At 46.6% G+C, this 15,470-nt stretch overlaps 1 protein-coding gene across 1 annotated transcript in view; it reads left to right on the forward strand.

Annotated features, from left to right (window-relative positions):
• LOC134355113 (glia maturation factor gamma-like) overlaps positions 1–15,079 on the forward strand; it is a 28,795-nt gene extending 13,716 nt beyond the window's left edge. The window contains exons 5-7 of the mRNA XM_063064860.1: positions 7,769–7,852; positions 9,197–9,270; positions 14,870–15,079. Coding sequence (XP_062920930.1) covers positions 7,769–7,852; positions 9,197–9,270; positions 14,870–14,941 — 230 coding nt within the window. The 3' untranslated portion in view covers positions 14,942–15,079. The remainder of the gene's footprint in view (positions 1–7,768; positions 7,853–9,196; positions 9,271–14,869) is intronic.
• Positions 15,080–15,470: the final 391 nt, after the last annotated feature.

Raw genomic sequence — 15,470 nt, forward strand, 5'->3', positions numbered from 1 at the left:
CATCATGGCTGATCCAATTTTCTTCTCAGCCCCAATCTCCTGCCTTCTCCCCATATCCCTTCATTCCCTGACCAGTCAAGGATCTATCAACCGCTGCCACATTAGCTCGCACAACTTCAGACACAAAGTAGCCATTGAATGTCTATTACTAGCCTGCACAACCTCAGAATCCAGAACTGCCTTAAGCAATAATGAGGTTCTTTATCGAGTGTTGTTGATGAGGTAATGTGGTCAGCACCAGTTCCAACAAATACCAATGTGTGAAGGGCCAGATAATCTTTTTAAACTAGAGAGCAAAAGAACATAGATGCTGAAAATCTGAAATAAAGGCAGAAATTATGGAATTACCCAGCAGGCCAGTCAGCATCTGTGGAGGAAATGTAGATCCTCCATCACAGTTCTTATAATGCTCAGAAATAGTCTCATCCTCATCTACGAGCCGGTAATGATCGGGCAGATCTGAGGTTGATAGAAATTCAGTACAGAAGATTTAGGAGCGAGTCATGAGGCGGAGGAAGTGGGACATTAAGGGATAAGAGAGGCTCTTGTAGGATTTCATTCAGCGTTCAGATGAACATGAGCACCAACTGTGTCATGGTCTCTTTTTAATCCTTGACCATCCTGAGACAAGACTTGTTATCATTGAGGCGAATGAAGACAAGAGGTGACTTGATAGAGGTGTACAAGATGATAAAAGTGGATAGCCAGAGACTTTTTTTTCCCATGGTGGAAATGGCTAACACATGGTGATTGGAGGACAGTATGGGGGGAATATCAGGGGTACATATTTTAGAAAGAGAGTGGGGGGACTGTAGAACATGCTATCAGAGGTGGTGGTAGAGCCAGACCCATTAGGAGCATTTAAGAGACTCTTAGATAGGCACAAGGATGTCAGAAAATTGCAGGGTTATATAGAAGGGAAGGGTGAGATTTAACTTAGAGTCAGTTAAAAGTTGGGCAAAATATTGTGGACTGCAGGGACTGTACAGTGCTGTAATGTTTTATGTTCTCTGATATACCAGTGAAAGTGACCAATCCCCCCAGCATGAAACAAGTTCCCTCCTTTCATTAGGGTGTGCCCTGCTACCCTAACATGGGTTAGAGGAGTTGCAGAGTAGTCTGGAGAATACTGAGATGTGGTTTGGGGGAAATTGGCCATGCCTGTTGATCCTATGGTCATGGGGAGATTGATCATGCCTGTTGATCTTGTGGTCATGGGGAGATTGGTCATGCTTGTTGATCCTGTGGTCATGGGGAGATTGGTCATGCCTGTTGATCCTGTGGTCATGGGGAGATTGGTCATGCCTGTTGATGTGGTCATGGGGAGATTGGTCATGCTTGTTGATCCTGTGGTCATGGGGAGATTGGTCAAGGCTTTTGATCCTGTGGTCATGGGGAGATTGGTCATGCCTGTTGACCCTATGGTCATGGGGAGATTGGTCATGCCTGTTGATCCTGTGGTTATGGGGAGATTGGTCATGCCTGTTGACCCTGTGGACATGGGAGGATTGGTCGTGCCTGTTGACCCTGTGGACATGGGAAGATTGGTCATGACTGTTGATCCTGTAGCCATGGGGAGATTGGTTATGGGGAGATTGGTTGTGCCTGTTGATCCTGTGGTCATGGAGAGATTGGTCGTGCCTGTTGACCCTGTGGACATGGGGAGATTGGCAATGTCTGTTGATGTGGTCATGGGGAGATTGGTCATGCCTGTCGATCCTGTGGTCATGGGGAGATTGGTCATGCCTGTTGATCCTGTGGTCATGGGGAGATTGGTCATGCCTGTTGATCCTGTGGTCATGGGGAGATTGGTCATGCCTGTTGATCCTGTGGTCATGGGGAGATTGGTCATGCCTGTTGACCCTGTGGACATGGGAGGATTGGTCATGCCTGTTGATCCTGTGGCCATGGGGAGATTGGTTATGGGGAGATTGGTTGTGCCTGTTGACCCTGTGGACATGGGGAGATTGGCAATGTCTGTTGATGTGGTCATGGGGAGATTGGTCATGCCTGTTGACTCTGTGGTCATGGGGAGATTGGTCATGCCTGTTGACCCTGTGGTCATGGGGAGATTGGTCATGCCTGTTGATGTGGTCATGGGGACATTGGTCATGCCTGTTGATCCTGTGGTCATGGGGAGATTGGTCATGCCTGTTGATCCTGTGGTCATGGGGAGATTGGTCGTGCCTGTTGACCCTATGGTCATGGGGAGATTGGTCATGCCTGTTGACCCTGTGGTCATGGGGAGATTGGTCATGCCTGTTGATGTGGTCATGGGGACATTGGTCATGCCTGTTGATCCTGTGGTCATGGGGAGATTGGTCATGCCTGTTGATCCTGTGGTCATGGGGAGATTGGTCGTGCCTGTTGACCCTATGGTCATGGGGAGATTGGTCGTGCCTGTTGATGTGGTCATGGGGAGATTGGTCATGCCTGTTGACCCTGTGGTCGCAGGGAAATTGGTCATGCAGTGGTCATAACAACAATCTCCAGAAAGTACAGATCTAGAATTCAGGCACCTATGGGTTGAAGAGTTGATTTAGGCATTTAAGAAGTTTCTAGACAAGCTCTTAAATCACCGTGGCATAGCAAGCTATGGACAAGGTGTAAATTCATTGGATTAATGTAGTTAAAGTGAGCATATCAGGCTGAATGGCCAGTCTCTCTGCTCTTTGACTTTGTGAATATGACTCTTTGAAAGGCTGAGATGAGTGAACGTGGAGAGGTTGTTTCCTATCTTGGGAGAGTATAGGACCAGAGGACATGGCCTCAGAATAGAGGTCCCTTTACTACGGAGATGGGAGTAATTTCTTCAGCCAGAGGATGGGGAGTCTGTGTAATTCCTTGCTACAGACAGCTGTTGGGGCCAAGGCATTGGGTATATTTAAAGTGGAGGTTGATAGGCTCTTGATTAGCCAGGGCATCAAAGGGTATGGGGAGAAGTTGGGAGAATGGGGTTGAGGAGGTTAGTAAATCAGCCGTGAAGGAATGGCAGAGCAGACATGATGGCTGAATGGCCTGAATCTACTCCTACGTCTTCATGTCTTATGACACCTAGCACCTTTAGAACTTAAAAGCAAGGATGTAAAGTCGAGGCTTTATAAGGGAGTGGTGAGACCTCATTTGGAATATTGTGTGCAGTTTTGGGCTCCTTATCTAAGAAAGATGTGCTGACATTGGAGAGGGTTCAAAGAGATTCATGAAGATTGAAAGGCTTATCACAAGCACAGTGTTTGATGACTCTGGACCTGTACTCACTGGACTTCAGAAGAATGAGGGAGGATCTCATTGAAACCTATGAAATGTTCGATGGGCCAAATGGCCTAATTTTGCTTCTTTGTTTTATGGTGTTATGTTCCAACATTTTAATAGATCTGATGACCAGATATGACAGTTGATGTGCTGACTAGTGTAAAAGCTGTATTTTCCCCTGTGTGTGAACTTGGATGGAAGTTAATTTGGATGTCAGTGTTTCTTTAAGGCAGGCTAGGGTCAGTGTGTCTTAAAGCAATTCTTTCTCTCTTCTGCTCTGGCACTGAACCCGTTCCAGAAAGAGGAGCTGAGACTCTCTCTGTGGTGACTATAAAAGCCCTCAGTGTTTGAGAATTCTCCACGTATTACACAGCGGGTGCGGTACCAGTATACAGCACAGACCCAAACTCGGAACAAATTCATCATTAGAAATCAGAGTGACTAAAGCAGTGAAGGGCGTGGGAAATTGCGGAGCACCAGCCTGTGCTGCAAGGGATGTTGTTCAGGCGGTTTCAGAGGGCGATTTGCTTGTGCTCGTCTCAGGACTGCTGACAGCGAGGCACTCTGTGTCTAAGTCATGCCTTCTCTGTCATCAGTCAGGGTAGGGCGGTGCAGAAGGACCCTTGTTCTCTGTCTGAGTTGCTACTGCCCCTGTCCTGGGAGAAAGTCGTGTGTGTTGTTGCTCCTCCAACTGCAAAACCAAAAGTCATGAATTGGCTTTTTTATGTCAAACTCTTGATAAATTAACCAATCTTTGTCAGCACAAAGAACGTTATAATGTAAGAAAGTGTGTGGTCATGCACTTTGGTAAAAGGAATAAAGGTGTAAACTATTTCCTAATGGGGAGAAAATTCAAAAATCACAGGTGCAAAGTGACTTGGAAATCCTTGTGCAGGGTTCCCTAAAAGTTAACTTGCAGGTTGAGTCAGTGGTGAGGAAGACAAGTGTTTGCATTCATTTCAAGAGGACTAGAATATAAGAGCAAGGATGTGATGTTGGGGCTTTATAAAGCATTGGTCAGACCACACTTAGAGTATTGTGACCAGGTTTGGGTCCCTTATCTAAAAAAAAGATGTGCTAGCTTGGAGAGGGTCCAGGGGAGGTTCACAAGAATGATCTCAGGAATGAAAGGGTTAACGTGTGAGGAATTCATTGCCACAGATGGCTGTAGAGGCCAAGTCATTGGGTTTTGTCAAAGCAGATATCAATAGGTTCTTGTTTAGTTAGGGCATCAAAGGGTACGGAGAGAAGGCAGGAAAATTGGGTAAAGTGGGATAATAAATTAGCCATGCTGAAGTGGCAGAGCAGATTAGAGGGGCTGAATGGCCTCATTCTGCTCCCATGTCTCACGGTCTAGAATTCGAGAGTCAACATTCAGTTTGGGTGTCTGTAACTGTTACTGTCACATGTAGCAAGGTACAGTGAAAAGCTCGACTTGCATACTTTTGTTTTATCGAGGTTCCGCACGGAACGGACTGTTCAAATGTAACTCTTTCTTACATTATAACGTTCTTTATGCTGACAAAGATGGGTTAATTTATCAAGAGTTTGATATACGAAAGCCAATTCATAACTTTTGGTTTTGGTGCTGCCTAGCAATCCTGATTTAATCCTAGCCTAATCATGGCCAACGGGCACTCGACCTACTAATGGGGACTTCCTTGGACTGTGGGAGGAGACCCATAGGGTCACTGGAAGAACGTACAAGCTCGGTACAGGCAGAGGTGGGAATTGAACCCTGGTCACTGTAAAGTGTTAACCACTAGGCTGCTGTGTCACCCTTCCGGGGCAGTACAGTCACGTGGTGATCAGCAAAACATTACAGGTGCCAGTACCGGGGGTCAATTCTGTTGCTGTCTGTGAAGAGTTTGTATATTCTCCCTGTGACTGCGCTGGAGCAGAATTAGGCCATTCGGCCCATCCAGTCTGCTCTGCTATTCCATGATGGCTGGTTTATTATCCCCCTCAACCCAGTTCTCCTGCTTATTCCCAGGCCTTACTGATCAAGAACCTATTAATTTCTGCTTTAAATATACTCATTAACTTAGCCCCAGCAGCCGTCTGTGGCAACAAATTCCACAGATTCACCACCCTCTGGGTGAGAAATTCCTGCTCAACTCTGCTGTAAATGGACATCCCTCTATTCTGAGGCAGTGCCCTCTGGTCCTAGACTTCCCCACTATAGGAAACACCCTCTCCATATCCACTCAATTTAGGCCTTTCAGTATTCGATAGGTTTCAGACTATTATTTAAATAGGGAGAGAATTCAAAGTTCTGAGATGCAATGGGACTCGGGAGCCCTCGTGCGGGATGCCCTTAAGGTTAACCTCCAGGTTGAGTCGGTGGTGAAGAAGGCGAATGCAATGTTGGCATTCATTTCTAGAGGAATAGAGTATAGGAGCAGGGATGTGATGTTGAGGCTCTATAAGGCACTGGTGAGACCTCACTTGGAGTATTGTGGGCAGTTTTGGTCTCCTTATTTAAGAAAGGATGTGCTGACATTGGAGAGGGTACAGAGAAGGTTCACTAGAATGATTCCGGGAATGAGAGGGTTAACATATGAGGAACGTTTGTCTGCTCTTGGACTGTATTCCTTGGAGTTTAGAAGAATGAGGGGAGACCTCATAGAAACATTTCGAATGTTGAAAGGCATGGACAGAGTGGATGTGGCAAAGTTGTTTCCCATGATGGGGGAGTCTAGTACGAGAGGGCATGACTTAAGGATTGAAGGCCGCCCATTCAGAACAGAAATGTGAAGAAAATTTTTTAGCCAGAGGGTGGTGAATCTATGGAATTTGTTGCCACGGGCAGCAGTGGAGGCCAAGTCATTTAAGGCAGAGTTTTTTTAGATTATGAAGATACGTAGTCCCCTTTTATTGTCATTTAGTAATGCATGCATTACGAAATGATACATTATTTCCTCCGGTGTGATATCACAAAAACACAGGACAAACCAAGACTGAAAATAACTGACAAAACCACATAATTATAACATATAGTTACAACAGTGTAACAATACCATAACTTGATGAAGAAAGTCCGTGAGCACAGTAAAGTTCAAAGTTTCTCAAATGTCCTGCATCTCACGCAGACGGGAGAAGGAAGAAAAACTCTCCCTGCCATGCCGACCACAATCCGACTCTGAGTCATCTGAAAACTTCGAGCCTCTGATCAGCTCTCTGACACCGAGAACTGAGCGCCATCTCTGTCCGATCGATTCAACCTCCTTCTCGGTCGCCAAAAGCAGGCAAGGCCGGGGATTTTGAGGCCTACCCTTTGAAAGATTCCCGACCACACAGTAATGACAACAGCAAACGGGCTTTTCAGAAATTTCTCCAGATGTTTCTCTGTGCTTTCACGTCCATTCTCCATCAAATCAGAATTGTCCACGGCCTATTTAACAGATACGACATCATTTATAGGTTGATTTTAGAGATTGATAGGTATCTGAGTAGCCAGGGCATCAAAGGTTATGGTGAAAAGGCGGGGGAGTGGGACTAAATGGGAGAGTGGATCAGCTCATGATAAAATGGCGGAGCAGACTCGATGGGCCAAATGGCTGACTTCTGCTCCTCTGTCTCATGGTCTTATGGTTTCAATAAGATCCACCCAGATTCTTCTAAAATCCAGCAAGTGAAGGCCCAGAGCCGTCTGATGTTCCTCACTTGGGTGGGTGTGGGCTCGTTGGGATAGATGGGCCTGTTACTGAGCTGTATCTCTAAATAAAAAAAACTAAATACATACTACACAGAGAAAATTTACAAGGAAGTTGCCGGGTCTGGAGGACCTGAGTTATATGGAAAGACTGAATAGGTTAGAACTTTGTTCCTTGGAACGTAGAAGATTGAGGAGAGATTTGATGGAGGTATACAAAATTATGAGGGGTATAGATAGGGTAAATGAAAACAGGCTTTTTCCACTGAGGTAGGGTGGGATGACAACCAGAGATCATGGGTTAAAGGTGAAAGGTGAAAAGTTTAAAGAGAACATGAGGGGAAACTTCTTCACTCAGAGGGTGGTGAACGAGCTGCCAATGCAAGTGGTACATGCGAGCTCAATTTCAATGTTTAAGAGATGTTTGGATAGGTACGTGGATGGTAGGGGTATTTAGGGCTATGGTCCTGAAGCAGGTCGATGGGAGTCACTAGTTTAAACAGTTCGGGACAGATTATATGGGCTGAAGGACCTGTTTCTCTGCTGTACTTTTCTATGACTCTATAACTCAATGCATTACCCAGTGTGTTGAGCTCGAGGAAGGTAAAACAATAACAATGCAGATTAAAGCATAAAAGCTATTGAATGGGTGCAGTTTACTGTAAAATTACGTTATTTTTTTCCTGTCTGATGAATGGTCTTTGTCCTTTGGAGCCTTCCTGCCTTACTAAATCTTCCCTCCTTTGTTAGTTTACGACTTCCTCGGATTGCTTCCACTCATTTCATTTTCCCCAATTATCATATGGTATTCATTCCCAGTTCAAAGTGCAACAGGTGCTTATGTTTCTTAACAGCTGATCAGATTCATAGTTTACAGCTATAAGTATGTGCATCACGACAAGAGGGTGTCCTACCCAATGTGCCTGATCTTCAGCAGCCCGCAGGGTGAGTTGGTGAGGTTGGTCTGCTACCGCACCGGAGCCCCTTCTGAGAAGTATTGTCTCATCATGGCTGTCACTTTGCCCGTCCTTGCTGGGATGTTGCTTTCAGCTTTCTCTGAGTTTGCATTGGCTCTTGCTTGGAACCTGTGTCTTGTTTGGGATATGACTTTTGGTTCGGATGCGTGTCTTGTCGGGGTGCATGTCTTGTTGGAATCTGTGATCTGTGTCTTGGTTGGGATGTGTCTTGTCGGGCTCCGTGTCTTGTCGGGCTCCGTATCTTGTCGGGATTCGTGTCTTGTCGGGATTCGTGTCTTGTCGGGATCTGTGTGTTGTTGGGATCTGTGTTTTGGTTGGGACTTGTGCCTTGTTGGGATGTGTGTCTTGTAGGGATCAGTATCTTGTTGGGATCTCTGTTTTGTTGGGATCTGTGATCTTAGACACATGGATGAAAGAAAATTGAGGAGTATGTAGGGAGGTTTAGATTGATCTTAGAGTAGGTTAAGAGGATGGCACAATATTGTGGGATGCAAGGCCTGTTTTAGAAACATAGAAACATAGAAAATAGGTGCAGGAGTAGGCCATTCGGCATTTTGTGCAGTAATATTCTATGTCCCATATTAAAAAGCCTAAAAATATATAAGGATTGGAAGCTGTGGGTTGGCCACTTAAACCTGCTCTGCTTTTTAGTGAGACCACGCTTTTAGAGTCCAAGGACTCCCAGCCTAGAGTCCGCAGACCCCTCAGTTAACAGTAGGGGTCCATAACATGAAAAGGTTGGGAACCCCTGATTTAGACCATTAGAAAAATGGAGGGCTATACCAGAAGGAAGCATTGGATTTATCTTGGCGTAGGTTACAAGGCCAATAGAACATCATGGGCCTATATTGTGCTGTAATGTTCTATGTTTTGTGCTGTACGGCTGACCCAGCTCCCTACACTCACTTCACAGCCCTGAGTCCCTTCATATTTAAACTACCACCCGTCTGCACCTTAGATAATGTCAGTCCCCTCAACCTCTGGTGGAGAGGGGCTTCCAGGCTCAGTAATTCACTGATGCTCTCAGCTGTAACACCCAGTATGACATGCCCTGCAAATTCCTCCTCCCAGGTGTAGCCAAGGAAAGTGGTTGTTACTTCTGAAACTATTGGGACCTTGGTCACCAGCTGCTGGATGAGGGGGAGTGATGGGGTGGGGGGGAGTTGAGGTTTCTCTTCTCACTCCTCACTTAGGAAGGTGGGCAGATGCAGTGACCCCAACACTTAGTTTTAAAGCCTCTGGGTGTCTATGTTCCGCCAGACTCCAGTTTATGCTGGGACACACTACGAACAACTCTAACCTTGATTTACAGGTTGTAATCCCCAACAGCAGGTGATGTACGCTGGGAGTAAAAACAGATTGGTTCAGGCTTCAGAAATCACCAAGGTGGGTGTTGCTGAGGAATGAGTATTGTTTCTATGCTTTTTAAAACCAATTGTTTGGAATTCTCTCAGGTTTCTCTCCTCCCCTTTCTTCCAAGGCCCACTCTCCTCTCCAGATTCTGTCTTCTTCTACCCTTTACCTTTTCCACCTATCATCGCTCAACACCAACCAGTAATCCCAACAACAACCACTAATCCCAACAACAACCACTAATCCCAACAACAACCACCAATCCCAATATCAACCACTAATCCCAACAACAACCACTAATAACAACAGGAATTCTGCAGATGCTGGAAATTCAAGCAACACACATAAAAGTTGCTGGTGAACGCAGCAGGCCAGGCAGCATCTCTAGGAAGAGGTACAGTCGACGTTTCAGGCCGAGACCCTTCGTCAGGACTAATTGAAGGAAGAGTTAGTCACTAATCCCAATATCAACCACTAATCCCAATATCAACCACTAATCCCAACAACAACCACTAATCCCAACAACAACCACCAATCCCAATATCAACCACTAATCCCAACAACAACCACTAATTCCAACAACAACCACCAATCCCAATATCAACCACTAATCCCAACAACAACCACTAATCCCAATATCAACCACTAATCCCAACAACAACCATCAATCCCAATATCAACCACTAATCCCAATAACAACCACTAATCCCAACAACAACCACCAATCCCAATATCAACCACTAATCCCAACAACAACCACTAATCCCAATATCAACCACTAATCCCAACAACAACCACTAATCTCAATATCAACCACTAATTCCAATATCAACCAGTAATCCCAACAATAACCACCAATCCCAAAGTAATACTAATCCCAAAGTAAACTACTAAGCCCAACACAAACCACAAATCCCAACATAAACCACTAATCCCAACACAAACCACTAAATCCCAATATCAACCACTAATCCCAACAACTACTAATCCCAAAGTAATACTAATCCCAACAACTACTAATCACAATGTCAACCACTAATCCCAAAGTAAACCACTAATCCCAACATAAACCTCCACCCAATGAATCTCACCCCACACAAAATTCCCAAGCCTCAACCAACACTCCCAAACTCCACCGAGTGAATCTAAACCTCATCCAACCCTCCCAAACCCCACCCAGTGAATCTAACTGCCACTCAACACCCCAAACACCACCCAACCTATTCAAACCTCACTTAGTGAATCTAACACCCATCCAACACTTTCAAACCCTACCAGGTGAATTCAACCTCACCCAACACTCTCAACCCCCATCCAGTGAATCTAAACCCCACACAACACTCCCAAATCCTGTAAAGTGAATCCAATCCCACCCAACCCAATGGATCTAACACCCACCCAACACATTGAATCCTCACCCAAAACTCGCAAACCCTACAAAACACTCCTAAACTTCACCCAGTGATCTAACCCCACCCAATATCCTAAGCATCACCCAACACTCGTAAACACCACCCAACATCCCAAACCTCACTTATTGAAACTAAGTCCCACCCAACACTCCAAACCCCCAGTCAACACTCTCAAACCCCGCCCAACACTCCCAAACCCCACCCAACACTCTTAACCCCACCCAGTGAATCTAACCTCCACCCAACATCCCCAAACCCCACTCAGAGAATCTAAGCCCCACCCAACACTCCAAATCCTCACCCAACACCCAGTGAATCTAACCCCCACCCAATGCCCCCAATCCCCACCAAGTGAATCTGACCCTCACCCAACATTCCAAAACCCCACCCAGTGAATCTAACCCGCACCCAACACTCCAAACCCCACTGAATGAATCTACACCCATCCAATACTCTCAAACCCCACCCAGTGAATCTAACCCCACCCACCACTCCCAATCCTCACCTAACACTACCAATCTTCAGACAACAGTCTCAGACCCCACCTCGTGAATCTAACCCACCCAACGCTCACAATCTCCAGCCAACACTCTCAAACTCCATCCAGTTAATCTAGTCCCCATTCAACACACCCAAACCCCACCAACACTGTCAAGACCCACCCAGTGAATCTACCTCCCAAACCCCACCCAGTGAATCCACACTCCCAAACCATACCCAATCAATCTAATCCCCACGTAATAGTTCTAACTGCCACCGAACACTCCCAATACCAATTGAATGAATCTAGCCCCACCCAATACTCCCAAACCCCACTCAACACTCTCAAATCACACCTTGTGAATCCAACACCACCCAACACTGCCAAAACACACCCAACACTCTCAATCCTCACCCAACGAATCTAACCCCACCCAAAATTCCCAAACCCCACCCAACACTCCCACACCCCACCCAACACTCTCAAAACCACCCAATGATCTAACTCCACCCAACACTCCCAAACCCCACACAATGAATCTAACTCCCACCCAATAATCCCAAGCCCCACACAATGAACCTAACTCCCACCCAATAGTCCCAAACCTCACCCAGTGAATATAACCCCTACTCAACACTCTCAAACCTCACCCAGTGAATGAAACCCCCACCCAACCCTCCCAAATCCCATCTAGTGAATCTAACCACACTCAACACTCCCAAACTCCAACCAATGCTCTCAAACCCCACCCAGTGAATATAACCCCTACTCAACACTCTCAAACCCCACCCAGTGAATCTAACCCTACCCATCACTCCAAAATCCCTCCCAGTGAATCCAACCCACACTCAGTGAATGAAACCCCCACCCAACCCTCCCAATTCCCATCCTGTGAATTTAACACCACCCAACATTCTCAACCACACCCAACAGCCCCAACCCCCACCCAACACTCTGAACCCCCAGTGACTCTAACACTCCCAATACCAATTGAATGAATCTAAGCCTCACCAACATTCCCAAACCCACTGAGTTAATCTGACCCTCACCCACTACTCCCAAACCCCTCTCAACACACCCATACCCCACCCAGTGAATCTAAATCCCACCCAACCCTCCCAAACCCAATGCAGAATCTAACCCCACTCAACACTCCTAATCCCCCCAAGCACTGTATCCAGTGAATCCGAATCCAATGCAACACTCCCAATCCCCCAACACTGTATCCAGTGAATCCAAACCCTATGCAACACTCCCAATCCCCCCAACACCGTACCCAGTCAATCTGAACCCTATGCAACATTCCCAATCCCCCAACACTGTATCCAGTGAATCCGAACCCTATGCAACACTCCCAATCCCCCAACACTGTATCCAGTGAATCTGAACCCAATGCAACACTCCCAATCCCACAACACTGTATCCAGTGAATTCGAACCCTATGCAACACCCCAATCCCCCAACACTGTATCCAGTGAATCTGAACCCTATGCAACACTTCCAATCCCCCAACACTGTATCCAGTGAATCTGAACCCTATGCAACACTCCCAATCCCCCAACACTGTATCCAGTGAATCCAAACCCTATGCGACACTCCCAATCCCCCAACACTGTATCCAGTGAATCTGAACCCTATGCAACACTCCCAATCCCCCAACACTGTATCCAGTGAATCTGAACCCTATGCAACACTTCCAAACCCCCAACACTGTATCCAGTGAATCTGAACCCTATGCAACACTCCCAATCCCGCAACACTGTATCCAGTGAATCTGAACCCTAAGCAACACTCCCAATCCCCCAACACTGTATCCAGTGAATCCAAACCCTATGCAACACTCCCAATCCCCCAACACTGTATCCAGTGAATCCGAACCCTGTGCAACACTCCCAATCCCCCAACACTGTATCCAGTGAAGCTGAACCCTATGCAACACTCCCAACCCCCCAACACTGTATCCAGTGAATCTGAACCCTATGCAACACTCCCAATCCCCCAACACTGTATCCAGTGAATCTGAACCCTCGGCAACACTTCCAATCCCCCAACACTGTATCCAGTGAATCTGAACCCTATGCAACACTCCCAATCCCCCAACACTGTATCCAGTGAATCTGAACCCTATGCAACACTCCCAACCCCCAACACTGTATCCAGTGAATCTGAACCCTATGCAACACTCCCAATCCCCAACACTGTATCCAGCGAATCTGAACCCTGTGCAACACTCCCAATCCCCCAACACTGTATCCAGTGAATCCGAACCCTATGCAACACTCCCAATCCCCCAACACTGTATCCAGTGAATCTGAACCCAATGCAACACTCCCAATCCCACAACACTGTATCCAGTGAATTCGAACCCTATGCAACACCCCCAATCCCCCAACACTGTATCCAGTGAATCTGAACCCTATGCAACACTTCCAATCCCCCAACACTGTATCCAGTGAATCTGAACCCTATGCAACACTCCCAATCCCCCAACACTGTATCTAGTGAATCCAAACCCTATGCGACACTCCCAATCCCCCAACACTGTATCCAGTGAATCTGAACCCTATGCAACACTCCCAATCCCCCAACACTGTATCCAGTGAATCTGAACCCTATGCAACACTTCCAAACCCCCAACACTGTATCCAGTGAATCTGAACCCTATGCAACACTCCCAATCCCCCAACACTGTATCCAGTGAATCTGAACCCTAAGCAACACTCCCAATCCCCCAACACTGTATCCAGTGAATCCAAACCCTATGCAACACTCCCAATCCCCCAACACTGTATCCAGTGAATCCGAACCCTGTGCAACACTCCCAATCCCCCAACACTGTATCCAGTGAAGCTGAACCCTATGCAACACTCCCAATCCCCCCCAACACTGTATCCAGTGAATCTGAACCCTATGCAACACTCCCAATCCCCCAACACTGTATCCAGTGAATCTGAACCCTCGGCAACACTTCCAATCCCCCAACACTGTATCCAGTGAATCTGAACCCTATGCAACACTCCCAATCCCCCCAACACTGTATCCAGTGAATCCGAACCCTATGCAACACCCCCAATCTCCCAACACTGTATCCAGTGAATCCGAACCCTATGCAACACTCCCAATACCCATTGAATGAATTTAACCCCCAGCCAACATTCCCAAACACCACTCAGCGAATCTACCCCCAACCAATGCTCCTAAACTCCACCCAGTGAATCTAACCCCTAGCCGTCACTCCCAAATCCCACCTTGTGAATCTGAACCACCCTGGGAAAAAAATCACAATCACAAGTGTTTCTGCAGATGCTGGAAATCCAGAGCAACTCACACAAAACGCTGGTGGAGATCAGCAGGTCAGGCAGCACCTATGGAAATGAATAAACAGTCAGCGTTTCAAGCTGAGACCCTTCAAGAAAAAGTCTCCTTCCTCAAGCAAAAAGTCCAAGCTCACTCAATCTATCCTCTTAAGTCTTTAATCCAGGTAACATGCTGGTAAATCTCCTCTGCCCCTAACTCGAGCATCCTTGTGCAAACTCCACACACAGACTGCGTCCAAGGAGTTGAACCTGGGTGTCCAGAGAGCTTCCCACTGTACCACAGTACCTCATTAGATCTACTGACGTTTGGGGTTTCCATACTGTGAATGCATCTTCTCCCCACGCCGTTAGTGAAGTCCACCACATGACTTGGTGCCAAAGGCAGGTCACACTCACTGGCTTCTCCTCTTGATTGGCAACAGGTTTTCGAGATTCGGAACACCGAGGAGCTCACCGAAAACTGGTTGTGCGAGAAGCTGGCGTTTTTCCGCTGATGGCCTGACTTTCACCCTGGCCGTGCAACCATCTCACCCGGAGAGTTTGGTTTGTTGCATCAAAGCATATTAGAGCAACACAACACAAGCTTCATTTTAATGCTGGAGTTTTATACTGCGGAAATAAATGGAATTGCCAAGTCATTAGTGATGTGTCTCTCTGTTCTAGGTGAGCTTTTAATATGATTGAAAGGCTTGTCACATGAGGAGTGTTTGGTGGCCCTGGGCCTGTATTCACTCATTGAAACCCATCGAATGGTGAGAGGCCTTGGATGTGGAGTGGATGCTTCCTATGGTGGGGTGTCTGGAGCAGGCAGCCTCAGAATAGAGGAATGTCCTTTTAGAGTGGAGATTAGCCAGAGAGTGGTGAATCTGTGGAATTTGTTGACACAGATGGCTGTGGAGGCCACGTCACTGGGTATATTTAAGGCAGCGTTTAATAGATTCTTGATTGGTCAGGGCATGAAGGGATACGGTGAGAAGGCAAGAGATTGTGACTGAGAGGGAAATGGATCAGTCATGATGAAAT

Source organism: Mobula hypostoma, chromosome 12 (genome assembly GCF_963921235.1).
Source record: "Mobula hypostoma chromosome 12, sMobHyp1.1, whole genome shotgun sequence".
Taxonomy (NCBI): Eukaryota; Metazoa; Chordata; class Chondrichthyes; order Myliobatiformes; family Myliobatidae; genus Mobula; species Mobula hypostoma.